The following is a 19,608-nucleotide window of genomic DNA, read 5'->3' on the forward strand; positions in this document are numbered from 1 at the left end:
TGATGGAACAAACAGACTGATTTCCATTGATTTGCTTGACAGCTGAATCAATTAAAACACTGCTTGACAAACAAAACAGCTCGTTATGTATTCTCATGCATATATTATTCAGTTTTTTAACACTCTTTCAAAGCCACAGCACTCAGTTTTCGTCAGTATTTATAGTGCTGCATCAAAGTGTTTTGTAATTACAGTCTTCATAAAAATTGTTGAGTATTATTTTTTAGTATTTACATTTGTCATGGAGACAATGGGGAAAAAATCATTAAAACAAAGTGAACACAACGTCCACCAAAAATTGTTGTTTCTGTCTTTGTAACTAAACCTCTCACTGACCTTGTGAAGCAGCTTCCTGCGAAGGTGCCTTCCCAGCAGGCCGTGCAGTGGCTCCTGGTCCCAACGCAGCGTTACCCAGCGGAAGTGCTGCTGGAGGCGGAGCTCTGATCCCTGCAGACGGGGCTTTGACAGCGTGGCAATCAGGAAACTGCCTTCACGGAAGTGGTGGGGACCTGAGGGATGAATAAATAGGAGGGAAGGTAGGACAGAAAGTCTATTAATTTTCCATTATTCTGTTAGTCCTGTTACAGAAAGACAATCTATCTAACAACTAAGCCCAATTCTTGTGTATTTATTGCACTTGTTGAGTTATTCTGCTTCAATTTTTGCACGGTATTATTTTAATGACACCATAAGGACTTAAATATCAGATACTAAGCCTGGATAGAACCTGCATAAACATGATAACCCATATCTGTGAGGCTTAGCCGGACATAAAAGTATATCTTTTATATGAATTATATCTTTTGTAGAACATGGTATCATAAAATTGCTTAGGGCTTTGAACATTTCTGACTTCAGTGCCCCCTAGCAGTAACCATTGAGAATATAATGCTATAATCACATAATTATAGCACATAGTGACTTTAAACGGTATAAGTGATTATGGTTTAAGTGAGTCATACCGGTGTTGAGAACCAGCGGTGAAGCAGAGCCCCTGTTGTCCAGACTTTGGCAGAGGTCTCCCAGCAGGCCTGTTAGGGATGAAGCCTTCTCCAGTCCCTCCAGCAGCACTACCACACAGTGACCAGTGCGACAGCCTGGCTCCACGACCCCTGACCCCACTGCCGGCACCAGGAAACCTGGGGCAGGAAGAGGCATGAGCCAACAGTAAGATTTCTAATAACTTATGAACTAAAACACAAAAGCGTTTCAGTCAGTTGTGACAGTTATGTGGGTGTTGGCAAAGAGGACATACTGTATATGGTTTTCAAACAGGACAGTGATGGTTAAGTGTTTATAGTGGCATTATATGTAATTAACTTCTGGGAAAAAAAGTTCAATTTTTCCCAAATTATATCGACTGCAGTGATAAAGACAAACCATATGTGAAAATAGAAGGATGTGGCCTCAATAACAATACAGCTGTAGTGAAAATGCAAGAGCTTTCTTCTGACAGTTGAAAATTACTCTCCATAAAAATCACCATGGCAACAAGAAGGCAGTTTGATGAGTTGGCAGTTATGGACTGGCACCTGTCAACTGCCAGCAGGTTCTTCAGATTTAAAGAATAGATGAACCCAAGAAGGTACCTTGAGGAACCTCGATTTAATTCTGACAATTTAAGCCTGGATTAATACATGTTCTAGAGAGTACATATTGCACTGCATCTGTGAATTTTATTTGGAACTATTATGTTGTTATGTTGTCCTTACACACATTACCATACTATTACCCTTTGCACTACATTCATTCCCACTACTACCTAAAGTCTTACAACATTTCATTTGTGCTGAATGTATTAGTACTTATTTTTGACAACTATGTGCGGCCTTGAATTTATGCTCCATGTTAGCCAAGTTGTTTTTATATTAAAGAACCTCATTAATAAGTGTCAGTTAGGCCTGATGGTATTTTTAAACATGCTGATTACCATGTAGGGATTCTTTATAGAACTTTTCTTGTAACAGGTGGTTTTTGATCCTAGATAACCACTCATTAACGCCTACAGAAACCCCAAGTTCTCCTTCACAAAAGAAGCCCAACTCTGCCGTGAGCAGTTGGTTTGAGTTGAACATTCGGTTGCTATAGCAAAGCCGTACTGGCACAGTTCTCTGTTAGTTTAACTGATATGGATGCATCCACTCCACCGACTTGACAATTCTGTCTGATATCAGGCTAGCATCCACCATTTTGTCAGATTGTGACCAAGCAAATATTGAAAGGCATCTTCTATCTACTGATCAAATGCCCTTGGTGGAGTTTTATCTGTAGGTACTCTATAATTGTAGCTGTTGGTTTGTTAATTAAGTTTTCTGCTAACAAAGCCAGCCATTATACTAGCTGTCTGAGGCGAATGTGTTGCTAATACAACATTCTAACTAGTTAATTACTGTTGGGCTAACTTGTGTATTTTACGCTTTCTAGTTTTACTCTTGTGGATTCTGTGTGTGCTTTTATTAGGTTAATTACTCTGTTGTATTTCCTATGGGGAGTTCATGCTGCGTTTCTTCCTGGCATGAAGGGCAGTGTAACTACTTTGACAGTTACTCAATACATTTATGAGTCCAGTTTTGTTACTGTAGTAGGCTAATTTTTTTTTGTATCAAATCTTTTTCTGATTTGTATTGACTTTATTGCATTTTATCTTGTTATCACAGTTCCGCAATTGGCTCCGGTAAAAACATCCATGGCCAAATCCTTTACTTCAACCTTTATTCTAAGTGTGTACGCCTACATGCATAGTGAGTGTGTTCATCAACAACTTTCCTGTCACAGGGTCCCAAAGAAAATCCATTCTTAAGGACACTGAGAAAAATGAAATACATCAAAAGCAGGATATGACAGCTATCCTATAGTAAGACTATATTCTCAAAGCATGAAATGAAATTCAATTAGGAGGCATTTACTGTAAATTAAAGCTCAAACTTGGAGTCAGTATATATTACAGTACAGTATATTCATTCAACACCTACAGAAACTATATTAGACATTGAATATGTCCTGATCCCTCTGCTGGTAAAGCAGTTATGTCCCAATGAAATGAGTGTAAGGCTGCAACTAATGATTATTTTTATTAGCGATTAATCGTTTGGTCCAAAAAATGTCAGAAAGTAGTGTAAAACATCTGCCACAGTTTGAGAGCCCATGGTGACCTTTTCAAAAGGTGTTGTTAATGGAATATTTAGTCAGCCTGTTGGTCTGACTTCAAATATTCACATTTGAAACCAGAATGGACGCTGGAACCAGTGCATTTTTTACTTCAACGACTGATCGACAAATGTCAGTGTGTGTGTCCCTACCACAAGCGATGAAAGTCTCCAGCAGCTGCTCTTTGGTCAGGCTCTCCGCCACCTCCACCCTCACCACGTCACAGCCGAACCCCCCCACCTCCTGCTTAGACTGGTGGAGACAGAGAGAGGAGAGAGAGTGAAGAGACAGAGGTAAGAAGGGAGCACGTTGTCATGGAAACAAAGGAAATCTACTACTACTACTATGCACATGAGAGAAATGGAGCAAGAGGACAATTTGAATGAGCAGAAAGGGCTTTTCCAGGCACATCGCTGCTATCAAAGAGTACAGTCGAGATGCAGTTGCGGAAGACATTTTCCTTCCTTTTTATTTATTTTAAAATAGTTTTTTTTTTACATTTACATGTATATAAAATCAACAGTAACAATGGAAAAAGTAGAGATATACAGTACTAAGGCTGCACTGTAGAAAAATATGTATACATCAGTTCTGAATTCATACTAATTGATTAAACACCATCTTCAATTACAGTTTAAGGCCAACAAGCTGTCTTTTCAAAGAGGTCAGTGTAATACATTTAAAAACCTAATCTTCATGAAATACAATCAAAGAAAAAGGGTATACTTTTTCAAATGCATTATTTTCTGCTCATGTCAGCATTTGATGCCTTTACCTTGGTGACACATGAGATTGAACACAGCAGTCGACAGTATTTTATGAAAACACTACCAAATGTGCTCTGATAGTTACCAGTGTGCTGGTTGTCATCACTATTGGTTCATCAGTTCTACTGTATGAGTTATCCATGTTCTACTCAAATCCCTGACCTGTAGATGTACCGAAGCAGACCTGGACCGGTGGCTGACCTGCAGAATGTGTCATGTTGTAGTGAGATATTATAGTGGTTTTCGGTTTGCATCCAATTTCTGATTCACTGCATAACACTGTGCAACAGAGCCAAATTTAACTTCTCTTTAAAAAGGGGCAACTTGTGGAGGTTTCTCAAACTTTTTAATCCTCTGAAATGGAAAAAAAACCAAAACACCTCTCTCATCGTGGTCTTGTAGCGCCATGGATGAATTTGTTTTGAAGACATCACTGTAAGCAGGGTTGTACAACAGACTGATAAAATCTTTCCTAAGCTATCTCCAAAAATCAGTTTCTAAATATACAACATGTGAGGTGAGAAAGAGGCTTAATGCAACATGAATGAGCTACAGAATGAGCATCAGCCTGTATGGTTTGGTAAAGGTTTCAGATTGGTAGCTACAATAACTGCAATTTACTGTCAGTGAAGAGTCAACTGACTTGGATTTTTCTCTCATTTGCATTTGGGCTGAATTGTTCCCTTTAAACATTGCACGTTATGCTCCGTCATGGAAGACAGTAGCTTTCTGGATCAGTGCTTGTGAGCTGGTGGACGTACCTTGATGCAGCGAGCAATCAGATTGGCGATGTACTCCTGACAGCTGCCCTCAAGCCCATGAAAGATGAGGTTCCCATACTGTTCCACCTGGACAGAGAGAGAAACAGGTGGATGAATTAGTTCATCAGTGAAATGACAAACAAAAGTGTTAATAGTGATGTAATAATGCACGTAATGCTGATGATGTAGGAATTGTGGCTTTTCTACTACTGCACTCTTTGACAGTCCCGCTGTCAAGGGCATAAAATAAAACGTATGTGATCATGAATGAACAAATAAATAAATGAGCAGTTGTATTGAGGGGATAATTAATTGGTTTCTAGATTGATTACGTAAGAAGAAAATTTGCCCTTAATTAGCTATAACAAATAGTATCTTTAACAGGTTTACTAATACGCTCTTACATGGTGATGACACTAATGCCCTCACACTTCTTTATCACACAGTCCTCACTGAAACAGTTATTTAATTAATCGATTAGTTGATCTATACAAATCAATAGTAAGAACAAAAAATAAAAAAGGTTCAGCCGGTCGTCCTCTATTCAGAAGGTTGGCAGTTCGATCCCCGGCTTCCCACAGCCCACATGTCGAAGCATCCTCGGGCAAGATACTGAACCACAAATTGCTCCAGAGGGCTGTGCCTTCGGTGTGTGAATGAGTTAATTTCTTTGAAGTGATGAGCTGCTGGATAAAATCTCAGTACACACAAAGAAACTGCAGAATCTCAAAGCAGAAAAGCTGTCATTGAGGTTTCTTTTATCTACACCTATCATGCGTTTTATTGCTCTTGTAAAATGTAAATTCGTGATTACAAACTCTTGCCTCGATTCCCTTCAGCTCTTATTTATTCTCCTCGACGCAGCCAGCAGGGGGCACTGTAGCTGAAAATATTAAGTACTTTAATCCTCTCTCTCCTTTCATCTGTCCATCACTTCATCTCTCTCTCCTCTGCCATTCGCTTGCCGCAGTCTTCTAGCTTCCTCCCTATTTTTCAACATCTTACTCATCTAATCCCTCGCAGTCCTTTGTGTGTGTTTGCATGAACGTGTGTGTGTGTGTGTACCAGGCGGACGTAGTTGTGCAGCAGTGGCAGGGGGAAGAGGTATTCCAGAGCCAACTCATCGAGACACGACTCAGACAGATCTGTCAAAAACACACACACACGCACAAAATTCACACAATAAATCCTCAAATCCGCTCCGGTTTACATGCTCAGTGTCAGCAACCGACAACAGCAAGCTTCAACTCTTCAGTTACATCACACCTCAAGGTGCCCTTGTGGTTAGACTGTCCTGAAACTTAAACACCACAGATTCAATGCCCACAACATTCAACAGCTGTTTGTCCTCCGGTGCTTTTCAGCTAAGGGCCTGCGATATAGAAAACCTAAGCACCATTGTCAATTAATTAGAACAGAACGAGAGGTCAGTGTGGTTATTTACTCACTTAATAGCTCTTAATGCTTTATATCAGTGAGTAGGATGAATTACAGCTGTGAGAGTTTTTAATCTGTTTCCTGAGGAAATACACACTAAATCAAAAACACTTACTCATCCTTCCTCAAAGATTCACAGAATCATTTCTAATTATTAATTCTGAAAGCTTTTGTAATGTTTGATACACTTAAACATCAGTTTAAGATGTCAATCAGTCTACTACTGCCTCAAACTCTTATCTCAAATCTTCTATGTAATTAAACATGACAAAATGATGTGTTCACTTGCTTCAAATTGCCTTCCAGTTTCTCTTTTAATGTCTTATTCCGTCTTCAGATACTGAGAACTGTTGCCAAATGATTCCTGAAACACGTAAAAAAAAAAACTAAAAAAACCCACCAGAAGTTTTGCTTGTTTTTAAGTAAACAACACTAAGTGATTTCCACACAGCATCAAGGGCAACGTCTCAAATGCGTCAAAACTTCCATTGTTTTCAATGTAGGACCCCACGTCTCCGTGAAATCTGTCATCAAGGATTGACGCACATTAACTTGTCAGGATACAACACTGTTCTATTTTTCACCATCGATGCGTGGCAACTCTCCAAATAAGCAGCTTTTCTTTTTTTTTTTCCAGATTTGTGCTGCAAAAAAGTCTCTTATCAAATTTAATGGTAATGTTTATTTTACCAGTCTAGATGATAGATGTTTTTCCACTGAAGCCTGTGAATGCTGTGAGTGAGAGACACTTGAAGGAGCAGAGAACTGAAGCGCTGGACATTTCCTGGCTCAACGCCATCACAGTGACTGTGGACTAACGGACATGCAGGTCGATATGGACCTCTGAGTCAGGACATCGCACACAAGGCTACACACAGATCTCTCCCCCCCCCCCTCACTTCATGAGACGTCTTCTGAAGGAAGTTGGTCAGAATGGCAGAGAAAATGAGTGCGACGAAGGCGGAGATGGAGAAAGACGCAGAGAGGCAGAAAAAGAGAAAATGAATTGATGAAGAGGAGGAGGTGGGGAGAGATTGAGAGCTTGGCTGTTGCTCACTCTGATTTTCATGGTGCCAGACTATTGTTCAGTATTTTTTTTCCCTGACTCACTGCGACGAGAAAGACACTAGATAAAGCAATTCAAGGGACGGAGGCAGCAAAACAGCAGCAGCAGCAGACAGTAAGAAAGATTATTCCAATATCTGTCGGCTGCTCAGGGCTGCGACTCATCAGTAATCATTAACAGTGGTGTCTGAGGAAGCATTCAGGTTCCACGTCCAGCCCTGTTGTGGTCCCAGTTATGTCTTTAAAAATGGTGTAAAACAAACATTATTTTCATTTACTGATTGGATATTTCATCATCAAAAAAAGACAGATTCAACATTCCACTACCAATATTACTGAACACCATCATATTCGATTCTTAAAGAAAAACAGTGTAGTGTATCTTTATCAGGTATAGAAGCCGAGAGTGGCCGTGGCTGCCATTATTGGGTTTGGTGTGCTCACTGATGACGGTTTCTCCTGGCTGGAGAAACAGTTGTCCAATCTGAGCTTTGTAGGCCAAATTAAGAATGGGGAATCGTGTTTATACATAGCTAGCAACCTAGCTACATCCATGAAAAATAGCAGCTGTGCAGGTTGTTGAAATAACTTAAAATCGACATATCTTTGATCTTCATGAAAAACGTTAAGTTGAATGTTGCTATCAACCGTTTCTACAGCTTCCTTGCCGACTGACACAGAATTATTTCCAAATGATTCCTGAACTTGTCCTCCCTCCTCAATTCAGTCTAATTATCAGGCTCCGTTGTCTCCAGGTGCAAGAAGTCACAAGACTCCTACCAAAACATCTGTTTAAGCTATACAAGGTTTTATAAACTTCTGTATGAATTAGTTTGATCTATAATTGCAGATGTTTTTTTTCCTATCATGATTAATTTTTACCAATACTGTTGTGATTCTGCTCTTCCACATTAATGTTGGTTAGGCAGTCACAGGTCTACCTGTAGCACTAAAAACTGTGAAGAAAGAAGAAGATGAGGCCTGTCATTTTTTCAGCAGCCTGGTACTGATTGCGCAAAACTCAATCAGAGTAACCACAGTGAATGTGGTATGTGTAAACCCAACTCAGGATGGAGCGACGTCAGTCACACTAGTGACAAACATGGTTGACTGGCACCACTTCCTCTCAATCCTAGCCTGTTTCCTTGTGCACCCTAGATGTGCCTCGCGGCCACGAAAATGCCCAAAAATGTGCCACCACGTCCATATGTCATTATTTTTTGCAAGTACTAGAAGAGCAGCAAACAACAACAACAACGTGCTTCATCTGGACCATGGATCTATTTTGAATGGATGATGGGATTGTGGGTCAGCTTTGTTAAGATTTATATCTCTATACAGTATATGCAGTACATATGACTTAATAATAATAATAATAGCATCTTTTTATTTTCATTGTGTGAAATAAAACTGAACTGTTAAGTCAGTCTGTGTGTGCAATGTGACTTAAAACATGTAGACCCTGAGGACAGACCTGCTCTATGTCACATGACTGGCATTGTTTGTGTTGGGCAATTACTTATTAATTCTGATTTAAGTTAGACTGATTATAATTTAGCCAAAATACTTATTCTGAAAAAATGTTCTGGCTTATATTTTCCTTCATGCAGTGTGGCTCAGTAGGCAGATCCTGGTACTTCGCCTGCCCACACTACAAATGCAGGCCCTTTCATCCACCAAATGGCATTTGTTATTAGCTCTGATTCTGGTTTTGGCTCAGTGCTGCTGAATGAACGCACTGTGGTTGCCAGGTTTGTACCTTTGAGGCGGATGGTGATGCACTGGCTGAGAGGCTTTCTGACCAGGTCCCAGGGGGATAAAGGCAGCTCCTGACCCGGCAACCACTCGGTATCTCCTGGAAGAGAAGAGCAGAGACGCATACGCATTAGGATAGTAAGACTCAATCACACAAACTGTACACACACTTGTTGTACAAAGTGTAAATAAGTTCACAAAGACAAACAAACACACTAACAAATACTATGAAACGCCAAAAGGAGGTTGTTGGCTTACAAAAACAATATACATATGGTATATGCATATATTATATGCACTACAATGTATAATTTATCTGCATGTTATTTTTTTCCATGTCTTGTCTATTTCTGCCACACCTGCTTTAGTACCAAAAGCACAGAATGAAGTAACTGCTATAGAGATACAACATTAATTCACACATTGTTCTTCTTCTTTTATACATGAAGCAGGAGAAACAGTATGACTGCTTCATGCTCACAGGGTCTAATTAGAGCAAATACACATCACATTAGGATGTGTAAGATGATGCATCATAAGAGGTGTTGTAGAAAATAGGTTTGCTGGAGAGTGGAGCAGGTCCCTACCCTACGAAGAATAGAGAACCAGTATGAAACTAGAGAATAAAGTTTGAGAAAACCATAACATGCTGAAAAGACTGCTGTGTAGGTGCAGCGTGTTCATCGTTTTCTCCTACTAGACTTCATGTCTTCACCATGATACTTATATGTTTGCATCAAACAAACATTCTCTTTAATAGGACAGCTGCACCTGAAATCAAATCTGATAGGTAGAAGGTTTCTCTCCTACCTTCCCACAACTACTTGAATGCATCGACAACAGTTTTCAGAACAGTCCCTGTTCTCAACTGCATCGCCGTGCAACGAACACAACAGAACATGATGTTTATGGTCATGGGTTCTAAAGCCAGTTTCCACTCTCTGTAAGTTGTGTTCAGTATCATACTGACATGTCTGACTGTTTTGAAAAAAGGCCAGCACTGGTTGTCTTTAGGCTCTGAGACCTTTCACTTATGTATGAGACAAGAACTATACTTGTAAAACATGCTTATCAGTAGATGTCCATGCAGCTAATTTGGGCGACATCACTCCCTCCACAGAAAAACAACATCAGCCAGCTCACACTGTTGCACATTTGATGATGGTAGATCGAGAGACATGCTGAACAACATCTATCTTTATCATTTCTGTTATCTGTCTATAAACAAACCTCACTTCCTGCGCTGGGCTACAGTATACAGTACACCTTAGAACACAACAGGAATCGCTGAAGGGGTTTAAGTTAATGTAATTCCTTTGAAGGATGTTACAAATACAACATTAGTTGAATAAAAATGAAAAGGCGTTTCTGCTTGACCTGTCGAACGGACCGAAATGTCGTGAATTAATAAATATTCCAGCAGTGAGACAGTGTGCGTGAGCTGCGCTTCCCTCTGACAAACCGGACACATAACCTGCAGAGATTTTCACCTACAGTAAAACACTAGTCAAAGTGAAAAGTTAATATTTTACAATGAAAAAAAGTCTCCACATACTGTACAACCAACAATGTTCTGTGGACAGTAACAATGGGGAATAAAAAAGGCCATTTGGAAATTCGACAGAGGGGCTAACGATTCAGCAAGAGGCTCAGTGACAGATGACTCAAACCAGCAGTTTTAAGGGGGGCAGCTCTACACTCTACAGTAAAGTCGTAAAACTTCCAGCTTTAATTCCCCTGTGGTGAAATACAGTATAGCTTTTGTAGAAGTCACCATTTCTCCTGAAAACTTACCAAACTATCGCTGCACTTTTGTTTCATCCCCAAGAGAAACTAAAAAAGTTGAGGTTTTGCTCACTAATTGAACATCCAACTGAAAAATTGACTTCAAACTTCACATTGAACTTTCCTTTAAACAAAGAACTTATCTTGCTTATCTACTGTAACTGTAGTGTAAAAGCAACATAGGAGCAGAGGTTGCTGGTTGCAGTCCCACTGGAACCAGCCATGTAGAAACTAGGGGGGCAAATTATTATTTTTATTATCCATTAAACTTTTATTTATCAGAATAATCAATTGTTCTTTTAGTCTATAAAATGGCAGAACATTGTGAAAAATCTGAATTTTCCAGTGGTCATAAACCCAAAGTTACTCCGTTCACAGTACTATAATAGAAGATAAAAAAACAGCAAATATTCACATTTGAAAAGCAAGAACCAGTGAAGTAGGGCTGAAACTAACTATTATTTTCATTATCGATTAATCGTTTGAACTGTAAAAAGAACAAAAACAGTGAAAAATATCCATCGCTGTTTCCTACAGCGAAAAAGTCCTAAAGTAGGACACTGAAAAGCAGCAAAGTCTCACATTTGAAAACCTGAAACCATCAAATGTTTGGAATTTTTATGCTTGAGAAAATTACATAAAACCATTAAGTGATTAATCAGAACAATTGCAGATTAATTTTCTGTCCATTGACGTATCGATTAATATACTAATTATTGCAGCTTTACAGTGAAGTTTTGGCATTTTTGCTTAAAAAAATTACTTAAATTATTATTTGAGTAGTCAATGTTCTTTGTGCTGCTGTGCTTTGTGCACAACATTCCTGTAAACAAGATGTTTAATCTCAGTGAGGGATTAATAATGATGATTATTCCTGGTAAAATAAAGCTATATATCGAAATTGTTGCTTACTTTTCTGCTGATCGACTAATTGATTAATTGACTTCAGGGTTAAGCACTAGTTGAAACATGTAAGAAGTTGTAGCGCTGTCAAAAGGCTGCCATCAAACTGCCTGAATCAAATGTGATTTGCCAACAACCTAACCTTAACCATCACAACTAAGTGCCTAACCTTAACCCTTAAAAAGCCGTCTCTACCCGTAGGGACCTCAATTTTTGACATAAGTCCCCATGGGTTAGTGTGCATTCAGCTTCAAGTCCCCACCGAGATATAAGAACATGAAACACACACACATATGCAGACACAAAGCCAGACACCAAAGAGTGTCTGTCTTCTGTGTCAACCAGGATCAAACTGCAGACATCCAGACATTTTCTCCTAAATTGGCATCCCCCCCCCCCCATCTCATCCATTATGCATCCCTCCACTTCTAGTGCTTTCTTTCATCTTCATAACCCAACACACACACACCAGTCTCTTTCCACGTTGCGTGAAAAGATAGTGACAGTGTGAGACACAGTAAACGTGTGACACACAGATGTAAAGACAGACAAACAGGAGAAGGAGAGACTATGGCAGAGAGAGAGAGAGAGAGAGAAGTCCTTGTCGTTTGAGGCAGAGGACATCGATTTCTTTTTACTCAGTCTGGGACTCAGACAGACCTGCACTGCGACACACACACACACACACACACGTAACTCTAACCCTAAACCATCCAAACACACACTGGTGACATTTGATCACCAGAAGGGAAAAAAAAAAAAAAACAGACACAGAAGCAACATATGCACTCCCCACATGTTCCAACAGATTAATTATTCATCAATTCAGAGAATAAGAAAAACAGTATCGTGTGTGTGACCATCTCATCTAACACTGCACGTCTTGTTCCAGCTGAACATACGGGAAGCAGCTTTACATTCAACTGTAGAGGCTTTACAGTTAAAACACAAACAGGTCACAGACAGTCAGTAATGTTAAATAAAAGGAATCTGACATGGAATTTAGTGATATTGAGAAAAACAATTCACAATGGTTTTGACTCTATATATTAATATACACTCAGTTGCCAGTTTATGAGCTAACAACTAGCTAAAACTAATGCAGTCTAATACAACAGCCCTCCCTTCAGTCCTACACTCATGAAGGTTATAATGTTGTTGAAATTGTTTTAGAGAGGTGTTGATTGAACTGTATGGTCATTCTGGAGGCTGTACTCCATGGTGCTGTTGAATAGTATTGCATTGTACTGACAGGTGTTTCTAAAATGTTGTCCACTCCATTTAATTAGGGTAGACAAAATATTAGAAACATCTCTCAGTATAACACAAACTAAAGTAAAGCACAAACTACAGCCTCCAAAATGATCATAAAGTTGAATCAACACCTCACTGAAGTGGTTTCACCAAAAACGGAACATTATAACCTTCATGAAGGGAGGGTTTATTAGTTTTAGCTACAGGTAGTTAGCTATTCCCTGTTATCTCTCAGCTCTACTAATAAGGTAGATTTTTTTCATTGTTTTACGTTAACACATTTTAAAAATGTCCTGTCTTTACATCTCATCTTCACTCGAAGACTCAATTCAATTTTATTTATATAGCGCTAATTCATAACAGAAGTTATCTCATTGCACTTTTCCTATAGACCAGGTCTAGACCGTACTGTTTAGAATATTAATTAATTGGGGGGGGTTGGAGGGAGGAGGCACAATGCAAATACCACGTAGAATTATTTCTTTCTCTTTCAACTCCACACCTGAACAAAGTCTTTGTTTATATAGCAAGGTAACAAAACTAACAAACAGATAATTAAAGGCAAAATAACTGACATTATACATCAACACACAAAGACTAATCCATGCTAAATCTAGTCTCTCCTAGGTTAACTAACAAGTTCCGACCCTTTTAATCTAAGATAGGTGTGGGTGGCATGGTCTCAGAAAAAAAATGGGATTATGATCATAATGTTGATGGGGATATTATGAACAATTAGGTGGGGCATTTACAGTTGACTTCGGTCAGCTCTTTCGATGGGGTAATTTTCAGGATTTTATGTGACACATTTTAAAATTTAAAATCGTTCCATCTCTAGACCTCATCTGTACTCAAAGACTTAAACATAGCACTGTTTTTTCGCTTGGTTGGCTTGCTATCTAGCCTGCTAGTTAAAAGGCCAAATAATTGACTTGAGCATCAACACACAAAGTCTAGTGCTTCTTTTAATACTGTGGCTAGTGGATTCATTTATAGTTATGGTTTCCTGAACAAGTATTAGGATCCATAGGTAACTATATAAACACAAAATCAACCAGATGAATCAGTGATCCTTTCCTAATCAACGTCAGCATATAAATTAGCAATTTAATTCTTATGTGACGGCCAAGATATACATTTAACACAGTCAGCTGTTTACAAACACTCTGACCAAGAGCTGAGGACCTCCAATATGGCCGCTGCAGACTACCTTACTTGAGGCAGGCTTCTATGCTACAGTCCATTAACTTAAGAGGAGTGTTAACTTTACATTACACAGACAACATAAACCTATAGTTAAACATGGTGAGAGACAACAAGAGGGAATGGACTACTGCCAACAAGATACAACTCATCTTACTCGTTATCACATTTAGGTGCACTCAGCCACTGTAATTGAATAGGTACATGAAAAGGCTCAAAGTGAACTAGGAAAACATGTACTTAATCAATAAAGTCTCCATCACTATCTGTCCTTTCTGAGGCCACCAAGATGGACAAAGAGGGAAGAAAGAAGGCAGTAGAAATTAGGAGGGGAATAAAAGAACTATATAAGGAAGGGGGGACAGAAAGAAAAGATGCCACAAAGGTAGAAGGAAAGGGAGAAGAAAAAGAAAGGGATAAGGAGGGAAGGAAGTAAAGAAGAAGAAGGCGTGCAAGAGAGGGGAAGGTATGAGTGAGAGTGATTAAAAATGTAAGACAGGAAGGGCAAATGGGAAAAGGGATAAGAAGAGATGGAGAAAGGAAGGAAAAGAGAAGGAAGGGCATGGAGGGGAGGAGGATGAAAAGAAGCAAAGGAGAAAGGGAGTAAAGGATGGAGAAGAGAAAGAAAGGATTCAAGGAAGAAATGGGGCAGGGATATAAAAACACTTGTGTCTCCTCACCTATACGGATGGAGGCGATACTGGCGGGAGCAAGGCCTAGCGGTGGGCGTTGCGCCTCCTCCCTGGCTGTCTGAGGCTCTCCACAGACGATCTGGAGGTAGGAGGTGAAGGCGTGGCTGAGGGTGGAGCACAGCTGAGACCAACGCGTCGACCGGTCGACTGACACTCTGCCCAGCACCAACTGGCTGCTGGTGACGCCCTTCGCCTCCTCCTCCAGGGCCTCCACAGGACACATGGACCCCGCTCCTCCTCCACCTGAACACTGGAGACGTACCAGGACCCGGTACAAGTCTGGAAGAGTGGCGAGGAAGAGGGAATGAAGGAGGAAAGAAAAGGTCTTCAGTACCATGAAATAATGCCACAGTAGGTACAGTGATTTAATGCTAAACTTGCCAATTCTTGTTAATCGAGGCAGTGACGGGTAAAAAGGCTTAGAAAAAAGATTTAGTGCCTGAATACTGATTACATCATGTTAAATGTAATGTAACATATTCTGTTACAGTACTCAAAAACATTAAACGAGCAACATTAAATTTATATTTAGAAAACATCCTCCAAATGTAGGCCTACATGTTAAACAGTTGTGCTCATAACTCAATATTATCATATATCAACTTCCAGTGAAAAGTCATACCATGTTACAGTATTTTACAAAATTCAGTTGTTTCAATGGTTAACTTAATTATTTCAAGCAAATAAATTATGTGTGTCTTATATATGTATATACAAAGAAAAATAATAGTGATATTGATTTCATCTGTATTGGCCAGCCCTATATATCTTGCTTATCTCTTACTGCTTATCAACCTTCTTTAAACCACCTCTGTTGTGTCCCATAAGTATTTAAGATCAATTTAGCCAAAATAAATACAGCAAGAAAACAGATTCAAAAGTGTAATGTGCTTTACTAAACATTTTATACTGAATAACACAGTCAAAAGGCTTGACCAGTGCTTCAATGAACTAGTATACAGATGCTTAAGTTTAGAGAGGAAATAAAACAGTATAGATGATTGATACGTCTTAAACCTTAAACCACTGTGTGTGAAATATTATACCTTCCCTGATTTATAATGGGAAAGTTTTCAATATGGCCATGATGCTGTGGTCTCAGCATGTGGACATCCATCTTTGTTTTGCAATGTTCGACTACGTTTGACATCGCCATGTCTCCAAATCAGCAAAGATGAGTAAAATTATACTGTAACCAATAAGAATGATTATAATTATAAAATAAGACCCAAGTGGTTAAAAAGCAGAGTTAGTTCTTTAAGGCATAAAGCCCATGTGCAAACAAACAGACAGACAGACACACTCACACCGGAGGCCACTCACGGAGATTTTCAAGTAGATCTTTGCAGTCATCAGTTGCCACGTCATGAATAGTGCGATTACACTTATCCCTCCTCTCGATGTCCTGCTCACTGTGGCTGCACAGCACCTCCAGACACTCCTACACACACACACACACAAAACCATTTGATAAGACAAAAAAAGCTGTTTTTCAGAAGGACGGGTTAGTTGAGTAATTAACGTGTACAGTATGCATATAAAGGGGGTGTAACCACATACACAAGTATTTCTGCAACACAAGCTCTTGTGTATTATGACACCACGTATCAATGAGTGGTCGTCATTTATATTCAAGTCAGTCACTCAGTCTCGTCTAGTCTGGTGTCTCCTGCATTCGTTTAAGCTGAGCGGGACGCTTCAGCCAGTAAGGTCAGCTATCCCATTATCCTGCCACTGTGGGGACTGATGGCAGGACTGGACATTAGTGGAAGAAAGAGTGGACCAATTATATAACAATTGTAAGTAGAGAGTCAGTGTAGTGTACATAAATACATAGAATAGTGGAAACATTTTACCTTTATAATTTAGACTGCAGAATATAGTAGTAGTAGTGAAAGCAGGAGGTTGACTTAATTTAGATTAAAGCTGGTAAACCATTTTTTGGCCACTAGGGGACAGAAGAAGTACAAAACAAGCAGACAGACGCACAGCCCTGATACATTATCACTTTATAGTTATTGCTAGCTACATTGCTACATGTTAGTAAGCAATTGCCTAGTCACACATCCAGTGGGTTTGTCGGAGCTTAAACCACACAGTAAATGTGCTTTGAAGCCAAAACAATGCAGAGCTTTTCAGACTTTTTTTAAACTCAGTTTTGCACTGTGTATAAATGTGGTTACAGCCCTGTAAGCGAGCCCTTTTACGTCAAACAGTCAGTTCATTAATTTTAATCACATTTTTTGGCGGCTCATTCTCACCTTGAGGCCCAGGGCAGCAGCCATGTGTGCAGCAGTCCAGCCGTCATTGTTGGCCTGGTTCAGCAGGGCAGCAGGTAGAGCCAGGGTGAAGGGGGGGTCAGAGGTCACAGTGGGGTCACCCTGTGGGTGGCAGAGGAGGAGACGCAGCGTGTCCACGTGTCCTGAGTGCACCGCCGCGTGGAGAGTCGTGCAGCCATCCTGCAGAGAAGTCAAGGTGAATTTACGTCCATGTGCACAGTGTTACTGCTCAGCAAATACAAAAGTCTCTCACTGAAGTTCATTCAATTCAAATGACAGAATTCATTAGTGATATTTTACAGCACTGAGTTCATTATTCACATTTGTGCGAAGTAGAACTAATGTGATTTTGCTTTGCATGCTGCCTTTCTAGGAAGAATGTCATGCAATAATTTGATTACAAGTCAAGAAAGGTTGAAACCTGTTCACTTATGTCCCATGCAGGTTCATACTAGGGCTGCAACTAACAATTATTTTTCTTGAATCCTTTGGTCTATAAAATCTCAGATATTTTATAAATGTCTCCAAGAGTGAAATGGAGTACAAATTGATACATTTAAATGTATTGTTTTGTTTGACCAACAATCCCAAACCCAAAAAGATTCAGTGTACAATATACTGAGGAAACCAGCGAATATTCACATTTTAAAAGGTGGAACCAGGGAATTTCAGGCATTTTTGCTAAAAAGTTTTACTAAAATAATTAAATCGATAATCAGAATTGTTGCTGCTAATTTTATGCTGATCAACTAATCAATTAATCAACTAATTGTTTTGAGCTATAGTTCATACACATTCTAGCACACATAATGGTACATATACTGCAAGTTTCGATGTTTTCAGTTTATACTGATTTTCACTGAAAAATACCCAGAATCCTTGACCACAACAAATTACTTTAAGCTGATTTCCACCTGCACTTTATGCCTCCACTTATACAAAAGTTGTGTTTTCTGCTGCAAGAGGACACTGATCACTGTGGTTCACAACAAACAAGTTCCTGTTCATGTGGCAAGAACAGCACCAAAACTGGTTCTGGTAAAAGAACAATTGGGAGAAAATGCAGCTGATTAATTGAAAAACTGAGTACTTTTTACCCTAATTTTGTATTATGATACTTTTGAATCAGTTTTTCAAAAAAAAAAAAAATAAAATAAATAAAAAAATAAATAAATAAATAAAAAAATGTAATATCCAAAATTAACACAAAAAACTCCAGGATCAAAAATTTAAATAACAACTGACAACTCTTAACCCTGTTTCGAACTCCTCCTCAATGTTAAATCATTACATTTGACCCAACACACTGGCCAACATTTTCTGGTGTCTAAAAATACATCTGTGCTGGAGAGGTCAGATATGCTATAGAGACCTTGGTAACTCTCTGGCTCAGCAGGGAAGCCAGGCTAAATATAGAACAAAGCAGGTAACTAAATATAGAGTCTCATCACATGCTGCCACGGCAACTAACAGGCCCCATGGTTACCGTGGAGACCCAGGAAGCGCATACATCAATTTACTTGCACCAATCAGACGACCAAACCCTTGAGAACACTTAAATCCTTTACGTGAAGCAGGTAAGTGTGAAACAATGATGAGTGTTTCTAACAAGGGACAAAATGTGAGAAACGGCAGGTTAAATGAAGAAACAAGGGGACGAGTCTGTCCTCTTTTATGAAGTCACATTCAGTGGAATTTCTTTACCTAATATTTGCTCAGAGTAGTCTATCAAAATGGATTTATTATAGGGATTATTACTATAGGGAAAATTAGTAAATGTCTTGAGCAGGTAACAGTGAATAATCGAAAGGACACAAGATCCATAAAATTTAAAAAATTGCAAAGCTACATTTGGGGGACTGCGGATGAAAATTTTCTTTGAGCTAACTCTGGTACAATACGACAACATTCATATTGTACAGGGTCCTTAATAAATAAAATTCCTCTATTCCAATTTATTGTCTGTATTTTATCCTATAAATATAAAATGTAAATACACAATGTTTAAATAATCAGTGTAATTTTTACAAATACAAAACCAAGCCGACTTTGAAAGATGTTGCCTATAGGCACTTAAAGTACACTGGCTGGCCAAAATGAGGCTCTAAAATTAAAGCTAAAATTTAAAGACTTTAAACTCACCCTGACTATTTTACAGAAAACCATAGATGTCAAACACATTTGCGCTGTAACTAACTCAAAATCTAAATCTAACGGCCTGTATTATTCATGGGGGATGACATGTTTTCCTACTGTACCAAGTCAACAAAATTAATTTCCTGATGTTTAAATCTTATGAAGGACATGTACGGCCAATGGGCAGTATGGCGGAGCGGACTTACTGTGGTGGTGCGCGAGCGGTCGGCTCCAGCGCTCAGCAGGACCGGGACACAGTCCAGGCCTCCTGCTTTACAGGCCAGGAAGAGGGGAGTCTGTCCCCCCGCCGCCGCCGAATTCACAGCAGCTCCTGCAGCCAGCAGCACCTCAACACAGCTGGAGGGAGGGGGGCGACGTTAGAAACACGTCTACCAACATACAAATAATATATACATACTATACA

At 39.4% G+C, this 19,608-nt stretch overlaps 1 protein-coding gene across 1 annotated transcript in view; it reads right to left on the reverse strand.

The window, feature by feature from the left end:
- The window catches only part of cttnbp2 (cortactin binding protein 2), a 96,937-nt gene that overhangs the window by 7,791 nt on the left and 69,538 nt on the right, over positions 1 to 19,608 (reverse strand). Inside the window, exons 7-16 of the mRNA XM_044192820.1 lie at positions 19,391 to 19,541; positions 17,031 to 17,228; positions 16,093 to 16,210; positions 14,758 to 15,048; positions 8,937 to 9,032; positions 5,741 to 5,820; positions 4,676 to 4,762; positions 3,300 to 3,399; positions 963 to 1,139; positions 337 to 509 (exon numbers count right to left, since the gene is read on the reverse strand). Coding sequence (XP_044048755.1) covers positions 337 to 509; positions 963 to 1,139; positions 3,300 to 3,399; positions 4,676 to 4,762; positions 5,741 to 5,820; positions 8,937 to 9,032; positions 14,758 to 15,048; positions 16,093 to 16,210; positions 17,031 to 17,228; positions 19,391 to 19,541 — 1,471 coding nt within the window. The remainder of the gene's footprint in view (positions 1 to 336; positions 510 to 962; positions 1,140 to 3,299; positions 3,400 to 4,675; positions 4,763 to 5,740; positions 5,821 to 8,936; positions 9,033 to 14,757; positions 15,049 to 16,092; positions 16,211 to 17,030; positions 17,229 to 19,390; positions 19,542 to 19,608) is intronic.

The sequence above is a fragment of the Siniperca chuatsi genome, linkage group LG4, assembly GCF_020085105.1.
Source record: "Siniperca chuatsi isolate FFG_IHB_CAS linkage group LG4, ASM2008510v1, whole genome shotgun sequence".
Lineage (NCBI taxonomy): Eukaryota > Metazoa > Chordata > Actinopteri > Centrarchiformes > Sinipercidae > Siniperca > Siniperca chuatsi.